Source organism: Pteropus vampyrus, unplaced genomic scaffold, assembly GCF_000151845.1.
Source record: "Pteropus vampyrus isolate Shadow unplaced genomic scaffold, Pvam_2.0 Scaffold89, whole genome shotgun sequence".
Taxonomy (NCBI): domain Eukaryota; kingdom Metazoa; phylum Chordata; class Mammalia; order Chiroptera; family Pteropodidae; genus Pteropus; species Pteropus vampyrus.
Genome location: NW_011888870.1, coordinates 522651 through 544961, shown reverse-complemented (window position 1 = coordinate 544961; position 22311 = coordinate 522651). Strand labels below are relative to the sequence as shown.

The 22311-nt window shown below is 37.1% G+C and overlaps 3 protein-coding genes across 17 annotated transcripts in view; 2 read left to right on the top strand and 1 right to left on the bottom strand.

The window, feature by feature from the left end:
• PDCD4 (programmed cell death 4) overlaps positions 1 to 3323 on the top strand; it is a 28172-nt gene extending 24849 nt beyond the window's left edge. For all 11 annotated transcript variants that reach the window (XM_011363752.2, XM_011363747.2, XM_011363750.2 and 8 more), the window contains 2 exons: positions 462 to 601; positions 2602 to 3323. In XM_011363752.2, the coding sequence (XP_011362054.1) occupies positions 462 to 601; positions 2602 to 2662 (201 nt within the window). In that variant the 3' untranslated portion in view covers positions 2663 to 3323. The remainder of the gene's footprint in view (positions 1 to 461; positions 602 to 2601) is intronic.
• Positions 3324 to 3962: 639 nt separating this feature from the next.
• On the bottom strand, positions 3963 to 16342 carry BBIP1 (BBSome interacting protein 1). Of its 2 annotated transcripts, XM_011363740.2 has the most exons (4): positions 16106 to 16342; positions 15042 to 15132; positions 5259 to 5331; positions 3963 to 4610 (listed from the first exon to the last, which is right to left on the bottom strand). In XM_011363740.2, exons 2-4 carry the CDS (start codon positions 15105 to 15107, stop codon positions 4444 to 4446), a joined length of 306 nt encoding a protein of 101 aa, XP_011362042.1. In that variant the 5' UTR covers positions 15108 to 15132; positions 16106 to 16342; the 3' UTR covers positions 3963 to 4443. The 2 variants fall into 2 exon arrangements, with proteins under 2 accessions (XP_011362042.1, XP_011362041.1); XM_011363739.2 differs by lacking the exons at positions 15042 to 15132; positions 16106 to 16342 and adding an exon at positions 15807 to 15939.
• The window catches only part of SHOC2 (SHOC2, leucine rich repeat scaffold protein), a 66422-nt gene continuing 59905 nt past the window's right edge, over positions 15795 to 22311 (top strand). Inside the window, exons 1-2 of one of the 4 annotated variants that reach the window (XM_023532725.1) lie at positions 15823 to 15959; positions 21396 to 21469. The gene's annotated coding sequence lies outside the window, so the exon portion shown is untranslated. Of the gene's footprint in view, positions 15960 to 16590; positions 16679 to 21395; positions 21470 to 22311 lie in introns of those variants that run through there. The other 3 variants (XM_011363743.2, XM_011363742.2, XM_011363741.2) reach the window with 3 other exon arrangements.

Here is a 22311-nt window from a genome sequence, read left to right as displayed (position 1 = left end):
TTCAATGTTTTTTTTAACCTATATTTTTAGAAATGTGATTTGTGTTCTTCCTCGAGTTCTATTTCTAAGATATGATAATTTCTATTTTATATCTAGAAACATGAATTTTTAACAAATTATACTTTAAAGTACTTAATTTATTCCTATTTAAAATTTTATGCATAGTTATTAAAATGTTGGTGAAGTTCTTAGTTGCCTTTTATTTTTTAAAAATGTAGTAAATGTATATAGAGAAGTAGATGGGGAAGCCTGATGTCTGCCTGAAGGTATATGGAGAGAACAGTTTTAAATAAAACATTCTGTAACATATGTACCTATTAGCTGTACTTTTCAAGGTTCAGGTCTGTCTTCAGTCTTATATAAACATTTGGCCTTAATAAAGCTTGATGACAGTGATGAATTGTATGGCATTATGTATTGTATATGAGGTAACAATTCTGTATATAATTTCATTGTTTCAGGGTTATGAGAGAATTTATAATGAAATTCCTGACATTAATCTGGATGTCCCACATTCATACTCTGTGCTTGAGCGATTTGTAGAAGAATGTTTTCAGGCTGGAATAATTTCCAGACAACTCAGAGATCTTTGTCCTTCAAGGTACTTATTTATTACTTTCTCAACATAAAATACTGCCTGGGATGCTTGGGAAGGCTAAGCTTATTTTTTATTATTCCAGCTGAGTCAGAAAAATAATGGTATCTTCCCTGAAGGCACTCAAGAGTGAAAATCATCTTTTTGGAGCTTATGGAGAAACAAGGGCAGAGTTTTTTTCCACCCCCTTGTAAATCTATCTATACTGGACTACCTTGTGAAGCCACTGGAAGGAAACTAATTTCCTGGTACACAGCAGTTCTGTGTACCAGCCTAGTTTGAAATAGTTTAAATATTATTTCAGTGTAGATGTTATATATTATCGCCATAAGATGAGAAAATTGAGTCTTAGGGAGCTGTAATGTACCTTTTCTAAGGTCACACATGCTTGAGGCCCAGGATGAATCCAGACTTTCTGGCTTCAAAGATCTAGGCTCATTCCTGTACTCTGTGTTGCTGCTTTTTGCTCCTTCATAGAATGGAGAATTAGGGCTAGTTGTATCTTACCTCTCTAGAAAGTGTGTTTGTGTGTGTGATTATTTGATGGTATTGTATTTGTGCTACTAGGATCTCTCATTTTTTGGCCTTTTGGCTAAGATCAAGTGTAGGATCTAACTCTTTAGTAGTATGATGAATTTTTTTTGTTGTGGTTAAAGCTTATAGTGAAGCTTATAATGTAACCAGTATAAAAGTTTCGTAATAACTAAACTTATTTTTTATGTATATTTTAAGTTTTGTAATTTTTATCAAAAAATTTCTTAAGCTTTGCGTATTTCTATTTAAGTGCATTGTGTTAAATCTCAGAAGAATACTTCCTGGTCGTGTCCTTTGCTCCAGAAAGTAGGAGCCATTAAGAAAAGAAAAAGAATGGTGGAATATACTGTTTAATGGCATTGATAAAAATGTTTGAAAATGTAGATCTCTAATTGGTGATGGCACCCTTTATGTACTGATGTCCCAAGTATACATCAGTAAAAACTGCCAATTTTGGCAAGACTTCTTGCCACTTACTGCTTTGTTCCCCACCTTGGTCTCCTAATATCATAGTCTATACCCTTATGTTCACGAAAATATAGCTGATTATCAGTGTGAAAAGTGGTCAACACCTTAGCACTGGCTTTTTAAAAGTTTTTCAGCCTCTGTTTAAAGGTCTAACTGGTTGTCTCTATTGCTTTCTCAAGTACCATATGAGGAGTTACCTAAACTTTCTATGTATACCATAGAACTTTAACTTTCTACTCTCTCTCCTTTTGTTTATTTGGGTGTAGTGCACATTTGTGTGTGGTATTAAATGTTTGTGTGTGTTGGCCTAAGGTCAGAGAATAAGGGCAATTCTGCCCAAGCTGTTTTCCACCTACTGCTTTAGGTTGCTGGTCAACTGTTCCTCCTGGGCTGTTGCTACTACATATAGCTAGTGTGGTTACAGTACAGAGCAAGGCTGCTTGAGTTTGAGATAGCTGGAATCTCAAAATGGGGCATAGACTGGAATTAATTGGATTCTGTTTGATTTTTTCATATTCAGATAATGGCTTTTCTACATCTGAAAAATAATTTTTAAAATAACTTAAACATGGATATTTTGATAGTTTCCATAGCTCTAGTTTGCATAATTCCAAATCATGCTGTTTCTATTTGACTCCGTTTAGCTTGCAAATATTAATAACATAGTAAAAATAAATCTTAAATTTCTAAATAGCAAATGTTTGCCCTATTTATATTTTAATTTTTTTACATGACTGCATTTGGACAGTGAACTTATTTCAGTAAGCTTTTATTCAACTAAAAACTGCTCAGATTAGCAGTTCATTTGATATGCTGACTATATCCTAGGATTATGTAGCAGGGAAAAGTCTTTTTCAAAAGATTTAGAGGCATACTGATTTCTTTTTAAGCAACAAAATTCTTGAAAACAATGAGTAAGCCAGGAAATACCACATTTTTAATTTTTTAAATTGACAATGGTCAGAATTTATATCTGTTTCATGTTTATGTTCTTTGCATTACAGGGGCAGAAAACGTTTTGTAAGTGAAGGAGATGGAGGTCGTCTTAAACCAGAGAGCTACTGAATATAAGAACTCTTGCAGTCTTAGATGTTATAAAAATATGTATACCAATTGTAAGAGTTGTTAGCACAGATTTTTTTCTTTTCTTTTTTTTAAGCACTTGTTTTGGGTACAAGGCATTTCTGAAATTTTATAGACTTACATTTAAGGGCAATTGTTAAAGGAAGGTTTTTTTTTTTTTTTTTTTTTGATGGTATAAAGTAGGGACAGAAAACGTAACCACTTCTTAAGTGGGATATTCTCATAAGCTACCTTTTATAAGTGCCATGTTTATGACCTAATCATTCCAAGTTTTGCATTGATGTCTGACTGCCACTCCTTTCTTTCAAGGACAGTGTTTTTGTAGTAAAATCACTGGTTTATACAAAGCTTTATTTAGGGGGTAAAGTTAAGCTGCTAAAACCCCACGTTGGCTGCTGCTGTTGAAATACTGTGCTTTGGGAGTAAAAAAAAAAATATTTCTTTGTCTTAAAGAATTTTAAGAAAATGAGTTAGTCATGAGACTTATTCACCTTTCCAGGGAACATATTGATCGGTCTTAAAGACTAGACAGTTAAGTAAATGGTGGCTGGAACATCTATTTTTCTACAAAACTGGAAAAATGAACCCGGTTTTAGAAGAATGTATGACAAAATAAAACATGTGAAGCAGTGTTGATTCTTTATTGGGAGTACATTTATTTTAGCGTTTTTTAAAAACTTACTTCACACAGCAAAATTTAAATCATATAAGGGAGCATATTTAGACCTAGTGAATTTAAAACTTTGTTCCTTATGAACTTTTAAATCAAAAGTACAATAATAATTTCTTTTAATATTATACTTGGGAAATGCATGCACGCTTATTTGCTTTTTGATTTTTTATAGTTTTAATGAAATTTCTAAATATTACCTTTCATCATTCTTAAATTTATTATGGAATAATGTTTGTGTTATAAAAAATTATTCTTCAAAGACTCAAAGTTTTACATTTTCTGAGAAAATAGGCGCTACCAATTTTGCGGAGATCCTTAATTACTCAGCAAGGTCTTAAGGCCTTTGCTAATTTGTCTGTTGACTGCAGCAAACTAACCAAGAATTATATTCAAAATTTACAATGGTATTCTTAGGAATATACTTATTACAGGTTTAGGTAGTCTTTTACAATTAGAACTACAAATTGAATGTTCATATTTACCTCCTGGGCTCTTTCAAGTCCATATAACTTTCCGTTTTTAGGGTTTTAATTGTGTTTGATAACCTGGATGATAAAGGTAACCAGTAATTCGTTAAGTCCTTAAAATCAGCATAATTAAAAGCTCAGGTGAGGGTTTCTTAAAAAAAAAATTATTTTAATATAGTCTGTCATTACTGGTGGGATTAGTTGGTCAGGCAAGATAGACTTAAACATGACAAAATTCATTAAAAACGTTTTACAATTCCACAATGCAAGATTAGAATGTATCTTAAGGCTCAGTTTTTAATTAACATGTAAATGTTCTCTGAATATCAAAGTTACGTTTAGTCATTTGTGCTTAAGGATATTATCGATAAAACTAAACTGATAGGAATGGTGAACAATAATTTGCAGTTCAAACAACTTGGGTAAAACGCATAAAATTTGGGTTCAGAGTTTTAAAATGATCTTCAAACCAGAATGTTTAAATTCACAAGTTTCATTAGTCAGGTATTTTTATATTGTTTACATAAATACGATCAGTTTTATTAACACATACTACTTTCAGCATACAGATAATTTTCTTGCTATTACAATAAGGTAGAGTGTTCTGTACAAGTGCTAAGTTATCACTCAGTTATTTGCTGCTGTTCCTTTTCTTCCATTTCTTGTTGGCGAACTGTATCCTGTGCAGCTTGCTGCATTTTCTCCAGTTTTTCCAGAGTCAGAGATTTTAAGGGTAAAAGTTTGGGTTTACACAGCACCATTGTGGTTATATCTTCCACAGACAACTGCCCTAAGTTTAAAAAGAAATAAGAATTAGTTTGAGATAACCCAGTAACATTACTTCAATATAAAAGCAGCATTTAATAATAGGGAGTTATGAGAAAGACAAGTTTTGAACTTTTTACCTATTATTCTAAGCTACCACAAGACATAACTTTTTGTGTCAGATGTTTAATTTGAAAAAAGATTTGGGAGAAACACATAGTCCCTAAATATACTTATATAGTAAAATATGGTATTAATTTAACATGAATATTCAAATTACTGAATGTTTAACAAACTTTCAGCTTTTCTTACTGTTGCTTGATTTGAGTTTCTTTTTCCCCACTTCCAGACCTTACTTAAAATTAAGGTGAATTACAGTGCTCTCTTTTTCATTGAAAATTTCAAATCATCTGCAATCTTGAATATAACAAGATTTCTAGGTTTAAGAAACAATGCTGCTTTTGTCATCCTTTTACTGGGTAAAAACTATGGATCACTCCTTTACCAACCTACTTGTGAAAGAAGCATAGTAGAAATGGACAGTAAATGTGAGATACAGAACAGAAAATAGTTCCCAATTTTTAGCTATTGAGCCTACTATGTGACACTGCCTGCCTATTACTTTTTAGGTACCTAAAATTTTCTATGATCTAAGTATTTGAGATTTAAATACCTTGTTTTGGAAGAACTTCCCGGAACATGGACTTCATTTCTGCCATATCTGAATTGTTGGATATAGTTTTTTCCCTCAAATAAAAAATCAATTATTAGTATTATTCACAAATGAATTTCCAAAGCGCATTGCTTGAGATATTTCCATTAAGAAGTAAAATCACAATTCCTATAAAAAATGGACTACCTATCCTTGTGTAATTTTCCCCTTAATTTCATGCAGGTCTTTACATTGAAACAAGGCTGAGAGGGTTCATAGATCTTACCAACTTTCATCAGTGGTGGTATTAAATGGAAGGCTGCATGTTCTAAAATTTCCCCTCTCCTATCAAAAAACTGGTAGGCTTGTTTTTCAGACAAAGATAATTAGTGGATATCAGCTGAAGAAAACAAAGGCATTTATCGGCAGCCACCTTGGTTCACACTGAGCATCTCCCCTGAATGGTGGGTGAGGTAAATAACATGACCATTTGGGAGGTGGTGGTGTAAGGCAGGTAGTTAGGAAAAGGATGAGGTAAATATTTCCTAACATTCTCACTTCTCTCAATAGCTAACAGCTGGTTTCTACTTTAACCCTTTTGTTATAACGACAAAAGCGCCCTAAGGATCAGTTACTGGCTGCAGAGCTGCAAGTTGTAAGGAAGTAACACAAACAGGTGAAATTGGCGTTTGAACAGAAGTGAGGTATGCTTTCAGTTTACTATTTTCCTTAACAGAGGTACTATATATTAAAGTGCCAACGAATACCCTCACAAGTGTTTTGTTACTATCCCAGCATATATATGTGCCATCTCTGGCTGATGACATTTGTTCCCAGTGTTACTTCTCACTTCCATATATTCAAGGTGGTCTGGACTGTAATTTGTAGCATGATTCCTTTCCAAACAGATGTTCTCCAGACAACCCCATCCATTTTGTGATATTTCACCATACTGATGTAACCTTACCGTGTGTCTTTCACAATATCGCCACCACAGAAGATTTATTATTTATAAAGTGGTGATGCTGGCTTGGTGCCTGCCTTTACCACCCACTGCAAATGAGTTGTAATCACGTGAAGCTGCTTCTAGTCTTAGTTATTCCCACTCCACTACTACTTTGACATTCCTAATAAAAGCTTCCTCTTATTCAAATTCCTTTCAGAACATGTAAAGGTCTTGAACCTCTATTAGCGTTCCAGAACTTTGTCATCAGAATTTACCCCTAAGCTGCTGTGTCTGGGAGAAAAGATAAAATAAGGGAATGAACCAGGAATAAAGCAACTATAACTGGAATCTGAGATAAATGCAATATAAGCAATTTCCTTAGAATGTACAGCTCCACCTGCCACATTCTCTCCTCCTTGTTACTTAGGCCTGCCAGTGGTACCTAGTGATCATTTCTTCACCCCTCCCTGCCATTTATGTTGAAGGCTAATAACATTGTAGATTTCCTGATTACCCTGAGTATAATAACAAAGTCTCTCCATTAAAGATACCACAATGAAAACATTCATTAGACCCTTATGTGGGCCTAATCTGACATATGCTACTGAAAAAGAGGATATACATTATATAGATGTTGATAAATATCAAGGAAATACACAGTAGCTAAGCATTTTTATATCACCACATTTTTTTTACCACCAAAGTGCTAAAATTGTGGGTGAACATACACTTAACTCATATGTTTTACAGACTAGCTATGCCAGCTACCCAGAATTCAATCACTATCCTTTTGCTTTCTCTGGTCTATACCTCTTTCACATCTAGCATCTGGACTGAGGAAAACAACAAAACTTGGTGCTGTACCAAATCTTAGTTTTCTGTTTGACTAAGCTGCCATTGTTACTGGAAAGGGCGTGGGGGGCCCAAGGCCTGGTAAGGAGTGGGTTGGGCCTGGTGTGGGGAAGATTAGGGCCATCACATGCCTGGGTGGAGTGTCTGCTTTACCAGGGTTGGTTCTTGTTCCTATCCCCCCGCCCAGGAACTGGCTGGAGAAACAGGAAGGGAAGGGCTAAAATAAGCATGGTGGTGGTTGGATGGTTGCACTGACAAGGGCATATTGTCTTGATAATTAACTGCCCATGTAGTCCAGAGTAGAAAGGGGCATTTATTTCCTTCTCCAGGTGGCCTGCTACTAGCCAAACATGGGTGTTTTGTCTGGTGTAACATGGTCTAGCAGGAGTCCCCAGTCCCAGGCCGCAGACTAGTACTGGTCTGTGGCCTGTTGTAGGAACCAGGTCACACAGCATAAGGTGAGAGGCGGGCGAGCGAGTGAAGCTTCATCTGTATTTGCAGCTGCTCCCCAGTGCTAGCATCACCGCCTCAGCTCCACCTCAGATCATCAGGCATTAGGTTCTCATAGCATCGGTCCCTGGTGCCAAAAAGGTTAGGGGACCACTGCTCTAAAGAGTTGTGGCTCCTACTAAGGATACTTACTGGTAAGGTAAGGTGTGTAACACTGGGGACAGGTGAACCAAAGAAGCAACATACCAGCTATGGCCAAAATTCTTGTTTAGCATACATCTGCTGTATCATTCAGTTCAATAAATGTGTCTACCATGTGCCAGGCACTGTTCATTAGTGAACAAAACAGACAAAAAACAAACTTTGCCTTTTTGGAGCATACACTCTAGAGTACGTGGAAAAAATAATAAAATGCTAGAAGGTAGTAAGTGCTGCAGAAAATAAAATAGTTTAAGGGGACTTAGGAGTGCTGGAGATGGTGGTAGGTATTGCAATTTAAATAGGAAAGTCATCACCTCATTACGAAGGTAAAAATCATTGTAGTCTCATTTTGTTGTGTATATTATGTCTTAAAATTACAAAAAAAGTCAAAAGCCTGATGGTATCTATAGTTTGGGAAGGTAGAGGAAAATGGATACTCTTGGTGGATGAATTTGTTGGTACAGCTCTTTTAGATGGACATTTTATAATATTTACTAAAACTATGCATATTTTCTCTGATGCAACCATTTACTTCTAGTAATAAGCCCTAAAGACAGAAAGCACGAATGTATAAAGATATAAGAATAAGAATATTCATTAAAGCATTTCATTGAACAGCAAAATGTTCATAAATGGGCAAATCTAAATGTTCAATATGTCAAAAATTGCTGAACAGCCATACAGTGGAATACTGTGCTGGATTTTAAAATGATACAGATTGTCAAGGCATATTTTAAGAGAAAACACATTAAACTGCAGAAATAAAGTTCTTACACTAATAGAACTCAGAGAATGAGTGTTCATTAATCATTTTTTGAAGCTCTTGGTCTAGGTAATTGGAAAATAATCTGTTGCTTCCTTTATCCCTATAGTTTCTTTAGTTTGTAATTTCTCCTAGATAATGGTTTTAGATAGATGGTGCATTTCAAGTCATGACAAAGTAAGCAAACCTGTCATAGCCACTTGAGCTAGGTGTCCAATATTAATCCAGAAGAATTTGGAGGGAAACCAAATTTTTGTCATGAAATATTTTACTAAGCTGTCGGAGTGAGACTTAAAAGAGGCATAAGTCTAGGAAGGATTACTATAAATCAGTCATACACATGTTGATAACATAAGTTAATCATACAACTTGGACAAGTTAAAAATCTCTAGGGGGATTTAGTTCAGTAATAAAACTAAATTATGGGTGTAGGACTGGACAAGAGCACAAAGCATGCTTCTGAACCTTGAGAATATATATATCAGAGTTACTAAAATTTTATGCTTGCACAACCCCCAGAGATTTTGAAAAACTAGGTAGAAAAACTAGGTACCCCTTTACACATTTCTAAAGTGACATGTAAATTGGTTATGTTTCAAGTTATAAAGGATATAATTTCCAGCATGTTTAAAAATAACGTATCAGTCTGTCTAAAAGTATATCCAATATAATCTAAATACCATAGCAATTTGATAGCTACCATCATCCATTAATTTTAAAAAAGGTATTTTTTAGTCAGATATTTTACATCTTTTTTTCTCCCTAGTCCTCTATTTCCATTCTACTTAATTTTACTTTAAAGTAATATATTTTCATGCTTGAACATATTTTAATGATCATCCTACTATACTTCACTGCTACAAAAACATTTACAAATTTAAGTGAAATACTTTATTCTGGATTGAGTTATTACAATTAGTGGAAAATTGGTCAAAACAAATTATACATTAATGTTGAACATAAAAAAGTTAATGGCTATATATCTATTAATAAGGATAGCACTTTGGATGTAAACACTGGACAGTAAAGGCTGGAGTAGAAAAAGATGCTTTTTTAGTGACGAGGGAATTTTTCAGAGTGGAAAGTAAATGTAATATAAGAAGAGGACTTTGGGATCATAAGTGCCTATGTAACCATAAATTTTCTTTCAACAAACAGAGAGTCTAATGTGCCAGCCACAGCTAAATGAGGGAGATACAGTGGGTAAGAACCACTTCCTCTCCTTGAAAAATTTGGGGGAGGTGAGGGCGGGGGTAGGGGCGTAAATAAATAGTTAAAATTGAATACAACTTTAAGAAAAGTATATCTATTGTGCCTTAAGAAACCAAAGCCATGAATGACTTGGTTCAGGATAGGTGACAGTGGCTGGTCTCTGAAGAATTAAAATTAGAATCAGTCCCAGAAGGAAGAATGGGGGTTTACTACCAAGAGAAGCAGCTGTATACTAAGGGAAGGGTGCTCTAGACAAAGGGAAAAATATACTCAAAGAAAGAAGCATCGAAAAATAAAAAAGCCTGAGGGAATGGCCATGAATACAGTGTATATACTATGGTGGAACTACATAGGTGGAGGCCAGTTCATGCTCTCAGCCTTGAATGCCACGCCTCAGAGTTTGAATTTTATATCCTAGAGACAGGAGGGAGCTAATTGGATGGCTCTGAGTGGTTGTGTGACATAAGATTAATATTTTAGAAACATTTTAGACCAAAAAAAAAAAAAAAGTGGTAAGGAGATTAATGAGAAAGTTGTAATTGTTTAGGTAAGATGATCAGAGTATGAACAAAAGGAGTGATAATGGGTATTAAGAGAAGATATAAGAGGTACTGAAGGATACACAAAGTTGAATTCAAACCACCACCACCATTCCCCCCAGACCCCCCATGCCAGGCACCTTCTGGGTGATAAAGAAATGATCAAGGATGACTGAGATTTCAAGCTAACATGTTCGAGTGGATGGTGCAAGTATTCAAGTTGGGAACACAGAAGGAACAGGTTAGAAGTGAAGGGTGAAGACCATGATTTATGTTCAGACCTATTGAGTGTGGGAGTCCAATAGGAAGGTAAAAAATACTGAAGACCTTGAAAGTCAATGGTACAGTAGTATAAACTATAGAAATGTATATAATCTCAACTGAGAAGTATGTGGAAAGATGGTACATGGTAGGGCTGGTGGTAAAACGAGATAACAATATAGTGTAGTTGTTGAGAAGGTCCTGGAGTCAGATTACTTAATTTTCTAATCAATCTGCTTCATGTTTATACTTTAAATGGGATATAGGGCTGTATTCTGGCTCTACTGTGTGACCTTGAATGCATTTCTTAACTAACTGGAGGTTTGATTTTCTCATAAAAGATGTTTAGTATCTATCCTGGGTTGCAAAATTCAAGTGAAAGGTGGATGTGAAAGTGCTTAGAAATGTAGTGTGACACTTATTATTCCAGGTTTAATTTTCATATCGCTATAATAAAGGACTTGTTCTAGATTTCCCGTTAACTACCTCCTAACTCTAAAAAAACCTTTGAATCCTCATCAACACCATGGTACCTATAAGATAGCATGGCATATTTAAAAGTGTTGTCTTTTAAAAACCTGTTTTATTTATTTTTCAAGAGCATCTGCTGCCAAATGGTATTCTTAAATATATTTTTACAACTATAACAAAGCAAACCTATGTCATAATATAATTCAAGATTGAAAAATATGGATAAGTTTTTAAGTTGGTAGCAAAGAGTAAAAACCTTTAAAAATGTAATTAAGGGAATAGAAGCTTGATGTACCTAAGAATCTTGAATTTCTGATGGAGGTTGCCTAACTACACCAGTAAATGAACCTGAAATACGGCAAAAAGAAAACATTGCTAAAGCATTTTGAGATTCTCAAAGTACCAATCATGTTTTCATGTGAGAGAGACAGAGATCATAAATTGGTAGCCTTTGGCTCTGTGCAGTTAAACATTTTGCTGGCTTGCTAAATGTTTATAAAGTATTTGAACCAATGTTTAAAAGCCAGGAGATTTCATATAAAGTCCAAATTTCAGCTTCTCTTAACAAATGTGGCAATGTCAAGCTTTTATTTCCACATGGCAAAATTTGGCTGTGGCTGGGAAGTGAGGCCCCTTTTAGATGAGCACAGGGAGTTCTCCAAGTTCCACTACTGCTATTGTTTCTCTTTACCTGCCCAGCTACTAACAGGCACTCGACTTTGCAACTTCAGTAAAATACAGAGCCAATGCAACATGTTACATGCCAGACAGTTCTATTTTATCATTGATAGGCATTAAGAAGCAAAATTACAATCTCCAGGAACTGAGGGAGACACCAGACGCAATCCCATTTATGTACAGGACAGGATATTTTTCTTTTGTGAATATTTAATAAGTTAGTTCCTTTTAAGTAAATTCAATCTGCCTAGTGTAGGTTGTGGGTGGTGCAGCAAAGATTGTAGGAAAAATATTTTTAAAAATGTATTTTTTATCCAAGACTTGTGGTTGACTAATAGATGAATTTTAAAATGCATATTAGATTTTTGAATGTAAACTAACGTGAGAAAAAGGTGAAAGAGTTTTTCACCTACAGTTTTACAATGTAATAATGCTCCCTCTCACTTAAGTAGCTCCCCACATGCTAGCAGAGTGCATAATTTGGGTTGATAATGTTCATCTGGAGATGCTAAATAACGTAATGTGTCATGTATTTGGAAACCATTGTAGATTCTATTCTGTTTGCTATCTGGCATCTGCTAGTAGAAAAATGTTACAACATGTTCAATTTGGCTAATTAATCCAGACTCATGTGAATAAAATGTGTGGTGTCTAGCTTCTGGAATGTGCCTAGGCCTAAGAACAGGAACTGTTCTTGGGTGAACCTGGATGATGCCATTGGTTTTGGTATACTTACGTAGCAGAAACTACTATTAAGTTATAAATGATACATCCTACTCATGCAGAATGCCTCTTTCTAATAATTTTTTGCTATTTTAAAATTCAATACTAGAAAGTGGTCCTAAAAATGTTAGCCATTAACCTTTAAAAAGTATTTGAAGAGCTTTTTACATTCTCAGCATGAGATATATAGCTATCTCAACAGTATGCAAGGAAAGGGAAAGAAATGTTACTTTCCACAGTGTTTCTTAAAGCCTGATCCTCAGATCACTTGCATCAAAATCCCTTGGATATTAAAATACAGATTTTTCTGGACGTTTCCCCAGACCTCTGAATCAGAATCTTTAATTTTTAATTAAGTTCTTCATATTAAACTTGAAGAATCACTGTCTTAGATTCATTTACTTAAAAAATATTTAATGCCTACTATGTGCCCAAATTGGACTGCTTTAGAAGTTATTAATAACTACCATAAACTGACTACATACCATGTGCAATACACCAAGCTATAGCACTTTATACATATTTGATTCATTCTGTTCAACAATCCAAAGAGGTTTTATGGCTCCATTTAATAGATGATAAATAGAATGAGTAAACTGTCCCAAGTCACCAGCTAGTAAATGGCCCTGTTTTAAAAATTCAGGTCTGATTCTAAAATCTGGTCTTAAGTGGTATATTATTTTTGCCTTACTTGAATTTGGAGTCAACTTTAAATTGTTTCATAGTCTCACATGAGCAAATTTCCTTCTACACAAAAGAAGTGAGTGATGGAATGCTTTACTTAACTTTCAGTATGATGGCTAAAAACAATCTATACCAATCTAAGTTTCTGCCCTCCCAGAGCATTTTCTTTCACTCCCTTAAGTGCATTTTCTTCCTTTCACTTATCTTTCATGATCAAATATAAGTCTAGGATAGGAAGAGTACATGACCTTGGCAGTTTTAGGGTTTTTCCTTTGTGATTACAAAGTAAATTCTGCAAGCACTTCCCTATCCATTGGGCAGAGAATGTTCATAATGTACTAAGTGTTAAGTATAATCTTGATTTTGCAATTTTTAATAGGCTCTGATGAATGCTACCTAACAGCTATCCTAAGAATACTAGGACCAATTAGGACTTGCAAGAGAATTTCAGGGAGAAAAATAACATTGCCTAAATTGGAATGTGGCCAGATAGCCGGCAGTTTCCTTGGTATCTTCTTTGATAACATCAAGATTCATCTGTATATGAATTGCAGGGCCCACACATCTTTCATTAACAGTCCTTGGGATACCATGAGTTGAAACTCATGAAACTATGCTGACATCAGTACACTTTGCTGCAGATTACATTGCATCAGCTCCAAGTGTAAGCAAAGAAGCAGCAACATTTTATTAAAAGGTAGGCAGTCTATGTTGCCAGTCCAGGATAATAACACATACTCTACACAGACAGGAGGATTAAATGCTAAACTCTTACTTGTAGGACACCACAGAAAGCTACATGTGCTGAGAAGTGAGATGGATTCAACTACTCACAGCATGGATAGATGTAGTTGGCATTTGAGAAGGCTTAATCATGATTGGAAAAGTATGAATACTTTGAATTATTCTTGCAAAAAAAATGTTAAATTGAATATAATCAAGCCTCTAGACCAACTTCTGAATTACATAAAATAAAAAAGGTGACAAAGACCTGGCCTGAACATTTCAAAATGCCAATGTCACAAGTGAAAAAAAAAAAGGTTTGGGGTGGGGGTACTGTTCAAGATTAAGGCTAAAGAGTTACAATACCCAAATAGAATATATAAACTTTGACTGGATCCTGATGTTTTTTGCCAGGGGAGTTGGGGAAGAGAAGGTATAAAATATTCTTGGGTCGAATGGAAAAATGCACATACTGGATTTTAAATATTACAGAATTATTAATTTCCTTAGTTGTGATGATATTGTGTTTTGCAGGAGAACTTTATAATTTTTAAGAGATACATGTTGGAAATTTTAAAGGTGTCTGCCTAACAATAGGTGTCTGCAACCTATTTCCAGGTGGTTCAATGACAATGAAAAAGTGTGTGAGAAGGACAAAATACGGCAAAATGTTAACAACTGTTAGATTTAGGTGAAGGGTATGTGAATGTTTATTGTATTATTTTAACTTTTTAATGTATGAATATTTTTTAAATAAAAAAAAATGGAGGAAATACCATGTTGGAAAGTCTTCAAAGGGGAAGCCTAAGAAAAGATTGAGTAGTAGGGACTATGCTGAGTTTCTGATAAACCTTAAGTTCCTAAGACTTTGCTGGCAATGTCTTGGGCCTCCAGGAGACCACCCAAAATTGTCTTTCAGTAAGTAATAAAATAATACCATGTGCAGGATAAATGATAGGCAGATTAATCTGATACAAACCATTTCTATTTAGGCATGAACATAGTGAAGCTAAGAACATAAGCAGCTGTTATAATAGTGGCTGTCATATAAGAGTTCAAAAAGTGCTAGGTAAGCTGAGGGGAAATTACTTCCTGGTGGGGAGAATCTGTTAAAACATCTCCAAGGACAACCAAGACATGGATACAGAATCACTAAAGATTGGTGCTTCAGTTATTAACCTTGGAATAAACAAAGAGTAGTTCATTTTGGCTGGAGTATGAGTGCTAAGGAAGTAGAAATTAAAAAGGAAGGTTTGCACCCTTGTTGTTGACTGGCTGGGTATAAACAATTTTCAATTTACCTTGAAGTTCTCCTGGTGTCTCCCCGCCGCCCTCCACCCCTGCCCGTCCCCCGCAGCTTTAGCCATCCATCTGACAGTTTTTGATTCAAGCCTATAGAAGGAACTACATGAGTTAATGTGTGACAGGTCTTGTAAAGAGCCATACATAATACTGTATTTTAAGGAATATTCACAAGCATTAAATTGTTTAATAAATTGTAGACTTGGAGGATTCGGACAGTTTTCCTTTCTCTAGAACTGCAAGCAATGCTTACAAACCCCCAAGAGAGGAGAGACAATGAAAAGGGAGAAAATTCAGAATGTGAAAACATGAGGCAGGGAATTAAGACTTAAGAGGTGTTGCTGCGGTGGTGGGGGACCATCCTTTTCCTTTATAGCTGGGAATGGAAAATGATTTCCTTAAGCTCTGGAACTCTCTGTCCTCCGAAGGTCAGGGGGTGAAAGTACTTAATTGGAACTTGGGGAGGCGTGGTCAGGAGCTCCTTGCCAGAGTCAGAGGCACCGCCCGGCGGACCGCACCCAAGCCCCCCCTGAACCGTCTGGCTGCAGCTGGGAAAGGAGGAGCCAATCGAGCGTCCTCGCCCCAACAGGGAGCTTCGGAGGGGCGGAAGGAGGGCGGGCCGCCGGCGGGCCACCGCCTGGCCGGCCCGGAAAGAAAACCTTCCAGCGGAAGCAGCTCTGAGCCCCGCTCGCCTCCTCGGCGCTATCTCTCAGGGACCGTCCGACACAGGCCTGCACCACGGGTCGAAGCCGAGAGACACTCACCTTACTTCGCGACTCCAGTCGGAATATGCACTCCCTGGGGAGTGGGGGACTCAGGCTATTCCCACCCTTCCGCCGTGACCCCATTCAGAAGTGCCAAATGCAACTTCCGGTCAGGACAGGGATTTTCTGAGCCCTAAACTCTTGTCCACCTAGGTAAGTGACCAGACGTCCCAGCACACTAAGGGCCAGGAAACCTGCTTCCTCCTCTCCCCTAACCCGGGCAGGTAGTCCCGAATATTAAATAACTTGTTAAACATGGGATGTCTGGTCACCCCTGGCCCCTTTTTGGGCCTACTTACCGATGCTTCTCTTCCCTGCGGCTCAACTGTTGCCCAGGGCAACGGACAGATTGGGCGAAGGGAAATCTACGTCACACTGTAGACGGGAAGCCAGAAAACTCCGTTGCCATTATCAGTTATGGCTGCCTTAGCTTCAGCGGCAATTTCCGATTGAGTCGTCACTCTACCCTCCTGGAGGCTTACTCGATGGCCCGCCTAGCCAGCGGCGCCCAGTGGGCGGTGGAGAGGGCGTGGAGCAGCGGAGAAAAGAAAAAGGGTTACTTACTCTGATTGGGTAGCGTCCCTGGCGCCAGTGCCTCACTCTGATTGGGCAGCGTCGATATCCCCGGCTCCGCCTGTTTTTCTTCCCCAGCTAGTGACCGGCCTGCGCCGGAGGGGTGGGGCGGGGCTGGAGGAGCGAGAGTGTGTGGAGGGGCGGGCGGGGCTGGGCGGGGCGAGTGGGGGAGGGGCGGGCGGGGGGCGGCGGCGAGTGGGGGAGGGGCGGGCGGGGGGCGGCGGTTGGGCAGCGTCGCCTCTGAGGAGGAGGAGGAAGGAGGGCGAGAGAGGAGGATGGCGGAGTCGGGGCTCCTGACGGTAACCAGGGACCGCTGAGGCGGGAGGGTGCCTGCGGGTCGGTTCTTCCTGCCTTCCTTCCTGCCCGTCGAGCGGTCCGGCTGGCTGTCGGCAGGGGGAGGCCCCGCGTGCCCTGACAGGCGCGAGCCGGCGGGGCCGGGGCGAGGCCCGAGGGGCCGGGGGCCTGGGAGGCGCCGCCGCCGCCGCCGCTTTCCTGGGTGCTGTCCCCTGGAGGGCTGGGCCCTGGGAGCCCGCTTTCGTGTGCATCCCGGTGTCGAGCTCCTTTAGCAATCCGGCCTGCTCTGACAGCGACCTGGGCCAGGCCTGCGGTGGCTGCGGGCGGCCGGGACAGCGCCTGGGCGAGGGCTTAGCCGGCGCGAGGGCGAGGGCCGGGGGCGTCTGGGGGGACGGTCTTGTTGCACTTGGCTCCTTGAGCCCTCTGGCCCGGGCTGCTGGGCGATCCGTGGGCGTCCGGGAGGGCGTGTAAATCGTTGGCGGGGTCCCTGGCGCAGTGGTCGTGGTACGGGGTGGGGTCTTTCCTCGCCCCTAAGCCCACCATGCCCTCCTCGTCTCCTCTCCCTTCCGTGAAGAGTGGTGAGTAGGTTTTGGGTGTGTTGCCTGGTGAAGCGAGTTGTAGACATCCAAGACTGCCCTGTTGGACATGCCTGATGGCATCTTATATCGCGGTAGCTTTTAGGAATAGAGGAAAAGTACTCTAACCCCCCCCCCCCCCCCCCCAGCTCTACGCTAGAGGCTTCAGGACAAAACGATTTTACTCCAGCCCCTCAGTATCCATTGTTTTGTACCATCCTCCTCCCCCGCCCCTTGCCTAGGTAAAAGAATAATGACTCCAGACCACTAATTGCCCTTCCCCCTTGAAATCAGCAGAGGGTTTGTGTTACTGTGTTAGTATGGATTTACAAACAGGTGAAATGAATACCGATTTGGGAGCTGGGAAGAAGATGCTTTTGTGTGTGTTTTTAAGCTTTCAGCCCTTACAGTTGCTGATTCGATTTTCTTGTCTGTTGCTTTGTAGCATGATGGGGGTGATGAGAATAAAAGAGGAAGCGATGTTTTGCAACCTACCCCAAGAAATGTTTTCTAAGTCTCTGGGGATGCTGAAGCAAAATTGGGTTGCAGATGTGGACTGTATAGTATTTGCCTCCATCATAACTATCAACAGTCTATATCTAAGCTTACACCTGTGCAGTTTTGTACACTTCTTAAATGTCAGCAGCTTCTAGTATCAACTCAGAGGGATTACTGTATCTAAAACTTAATACTTGTTATGTTTTTCAGAATCCTAGAGTACATTTGTGTAACCAAGTATTTTTGTATCTAAATGTAGCATCAACACTGAAAAAATTGTCTTAATTTTAAAGACCTCTGTTTATTAGCGTCCTAATCTCTGCCCTCACTCTTCTAAGTCATAGCCTTTAAAATGGTTTGTTACTTTGTATTTGAAGAGATTTAGCTATTGGGTACAATTAGTAACATTTGGTAAGCTTATATTTATAGTTTGGATATATCACGTGTTGAGGTTTTTCTGTGTGACAGTGACAAGAATTTTTAGGAATGAAGAATGTAAATGACCATTTCGTACATGCGGAACTTATCCTAAATCTGATCAATCTTTTATATACTTGTTTGGACATAAGGTACACTGTAAAACTTTAATTATGAACATACATTTGAAATATAGACTATGAACATGAATAAAAGCTTTGTGTAAGGTTTGTAACTTTCACATGGCTTAAATGTAATATAAAGCTAACAGGTACAACGAATTCCTTTTTTTTCCAGTTTATTGAGAATTAATTGACATACATCACTATATAAGTTTAAAGTGTACAGCATGGTGGTTTAATTTGCAGATATTGTGAAATAATTACCATAATAGGTTCAGTTAATCTATCTTCGCATATAAATACAATAAAGAAAAAAAGGAAAAAAAATTCTCTTTGTGAAGAGAATTCTTAGGATTTACTCTAACAACTTTCCTATACATCATAAAGCAGTGTTAGCAATAGTCATCATGTACATTACATCCCTATTACTTATTGTGTGACTGGAAGTTTGTACCTTTTTATCACCTTCTTCTAATTCCCTGCCCCCAACTTCCCATCCTCCACCTCTGGTAACCACAAGTCTGATCTCTTTTTCTGTGAGGTTTTGTTTGTTTAGATTCCACATCTAAGTGAGATCTTACAGTATTTGTCTTTCTCTGTCTGACTTATTTCACTTAGCATAATGCCTTCAAGGCCCATCTGTGTTGTAGCAAATGATAGGATTTCCTCTTAAAACTATATTCTTGAAATGCCAGTATCGAGACATGACCTGGCCTATCTCTAAAGTTACTACTTTTTCTCAAGACGTTTTTTCAGTTTTTGAAGAAACTACATTTATGTCAGGTTGGCATTGTTTTCTGATTTCTCATAGTTACTATAATTTTAAAGTGCTTAAAATTTTCTCTTATTTTTATAAATTGTTATGAATTAAAGAGTAATATTGAGATACCTTAATAGCTTGCAGCAGGATTATTTTTTAGTTTTTGAACTGCCATATTTAGAAAGTCTATCAGAGCTGTGTTTTGATAATTGTAGCAAGTAAGAGCCACACACAACTTGTGAACTACAAACCTTTCAGAAATTTGAAACATCGCTCTTTTTGAAAAGAACAACAAAATTATAAATTCTTTTGTTAGACTTGCTGCAATTATGCTTTTAAAATATTACTGTTTCTTCAGTGTCTTGGGACAGGGCTTGTTCCATGTTCAGAGAGACATAAACTGGAATTCTCTGTAGGATACTCCCAAAGATGGTTTCTGAATAACTGCGGGTATATTTTTTGCCTTGGCTTACCCATGCAGATTGTGGAGGAAGAGTGAATAAAATTGGAATTCTTTATTTTCCAGGCAGTTAAATTGCAGTCATATTTGTTTTGAAGATATGCTGGATTATCAATGTCTGTTGTGTAATTTAATATTTCTGTAGGACTTATGTTCTTTAAACAGTTTAATTTTCAGATTTTTTTCTAGTAAGCTGATATTTAAATATAAAAATAACCTGTTGTGTTTTTTAACTAAAAAATATACTCTAACCTGTATCTGCAGATACAAAGATGAATATTTTTTGGAGGTCGAAGGTTAAATTTAAATGAAAGAATATATCTTTAGAATTCAGTTTACTGTATCATTCATGTATCATTTATATATGAAAAAGCATAAAACCTATGCTTATAACAAAAAAGAATCCAAAAAGAAAACTAGACTCCTTTTCCCCCCAAAAAAACCGTAAAAGACAACAACCAAACAAATTGACCCATAAGTCCTTCATTGAGTTCTGAGGTTTATAACTTGGTCTTGCTGGAAGTGTTCTTGAACTAGTTTATAAAATATCAATTAGGAGAGAAAACTTAGATATAAAATGAACACTTTGACATTTCTCACTAGTAGACTAGTAGGAAATTGGTAAATATTTTGTTATTGATTAGTTAGAAATTGGCTGCAGTTATCAGCAGACTGATACATTAAGTACTTTTATGTGGTACTTGAGAAATGAGTACTGCAAATATTAAATTGATTGCTAGTTTGTTTATTGTTACATTATGTACATTATATATTATCCATTAGGCATATTATAATTTAAGGCTAAGTCTTTCATATATATATTTATATATATAAAATTTGTTATCTTGTTATACCTGTCTTCTGAATTTTGTCTGCTTGTTATACTGCATTAAAGTTATGCCCTAAAGATCTTTCTGGAAATATTTTCTCTGTTTATATAGTAGTTAAAGTTTTTTATTTTCCTATCTCTCTGTCCACACTTTTAAAATCTGAAAAATATATACATTACAAGATGACCTGTGGTGTGCTTGAACTTGATATAGTGTTCTGAAATGTAATTGTCAATCAGTGTAGGTTGAAAGGAACACGCATAAGTCTAAGAGACTGGTTTGTGTTCTAAAATATGTAGTCACGTTATTTTAAGGTAAACTGTGTTCATTCTGTCTTTGTTGGGTATTTCCCCCAGTTCAAAACCTTTTAGCAAATCGAAGTTCTAACACTTGAAAAGAATATTCTAATAACAAAAGGGCTTTTCAGCTTTTGAGATCTTGGTACATATGTGCTTTTTGAGAAAGTATGAAGTTCCCATTATAAAGATTTGAAAGAACTAATTAGATTTCACACCATATATCTCACTGCAACTTCTCTAAAGATAAGAACTGGTTGCAAAAAGTAGTACATACAAAAGGAAAGGGATCTTTTATCAGGAAGAATGAACTTATTGCTTGAAGCTAAAACATGATGAGACCTTTAAAGGGTATAGTTGGTCCCTATGTGAAATGAACCTGAAAGACGTATTTGGCATGTCTGTCTTCTCATGTCTACAGCAGTGTAAACACTCACAATTTAAGCACTTAATTTGCCCTCAAATACGATTTATTAATTCTACAATTTTAATTGTTTACAATTACAAAGGTAAATCTTTTTTTCTTTTAGTTTTTCTAATGCTTTGGAGATAAAGTGGGAATGACTGGTTTGACACTGATAATGTCTGAGTTTGGAGTGAATTTCATCAGTTAAATTTGGGCTTTCTCAGTTTTTAGTTTTGTGTTGTACAACACTCCTTTCTGCTTTCAAGATTTTCAGTTTTGCAAAATTGTCTTTATGTTAACGTTTAAATTTTGTTCTGTAACTTTTTTACTAACTACAGTCTCATATCCATTGTCACAGACCTTCTGCTGAATGCCATGTATGTCCCAGAGTCTGGGTATGCCGAGATAAATATGCTATGTTTCCTGCTCTCAGTAAGTTCATTTTGTTGCATGAGCTGGACAAATCAGTAGTTAATTGTTTTAGTGTGACAAGTGGTTTGATAGCAGTACACTGGAGAACTCAGATGAATTAAGACTCAAAACTACATGTATAACCAGCATTACTTACTGGAGGATTGAGTCTGAACTAACTCGAGGAATAAGTAGGCTAGGTAGAGGTTAGAAAAAGCATAGATGTTAGAGATGTTAAAGTCCATTTGGAGACTTGCAGGTGAATGGCAGTTTGGATTCCATGTATGACCTAATATTTTAGGTGATATAGTAGGCTTTTATTAAAGCTCATATTTTTAGAGATTGTTATTTCTTGTGTGCCTAATTTAATTTGGACCTGGAACCCATAGATCTGCATTAATGTTGGGGAGCTGCTCCAAATTATTCTTTAAAACTTAACAAAGTATATATTTCATTAATATTTTAGGTAAATACAAGAATGTATCAGCCTGATGTGAAATAATTCCCAGGCTTAAATAATGATGATGTGTTTCAAAATTGTATTTAGTATTTATGTTTATTTTTCTCAGCATTTATGCATCATGTTGAGAGTAACATTTATGATTTTCTTAGAACTCATGATAGGTTTTCTATCATACAGTCATTTAAAATTAACTCTTCTGAGAATATTAAAAACAACCTCTTTCCAAACTTATTTTAAAATGCTATTCTTTCTTTTAGGTAAGTCAGACTATATTATCAGCAGTTTTATCCTGGTAGAAGTCTTTGCATGTTACATAATTTAAAAGTTTTCTGAACTTGAATATTAAGTAATTTTTTATACAATATAATTTAATACTTTTTCAAGGGAACAGTGAGGCCTT

Coding starts and splice junctions, on each gene's coding strand:
- BBIP1 (XM_011363739.2), bottom strand. CDS start 15,890: ATGGGGTCACGGCGGAAGGGTGGGAATAGCCTGAGTCCCCCACTCCCC. Junction 5,332..15,806: donor GACTGGAGTCGCGAAGTAAG/GTGAGTGTCTCT, acceptor TTTTATTTGAGG/GAAAAAACTATATCCAACAA. Junction 4,611..5,258: donor GGAAGTTCTTCCAAAACAAG/GTATTTAAATCT, acceptor TTTTAAACTTAG/GGCAGTTGTCTGTGGAAGAT.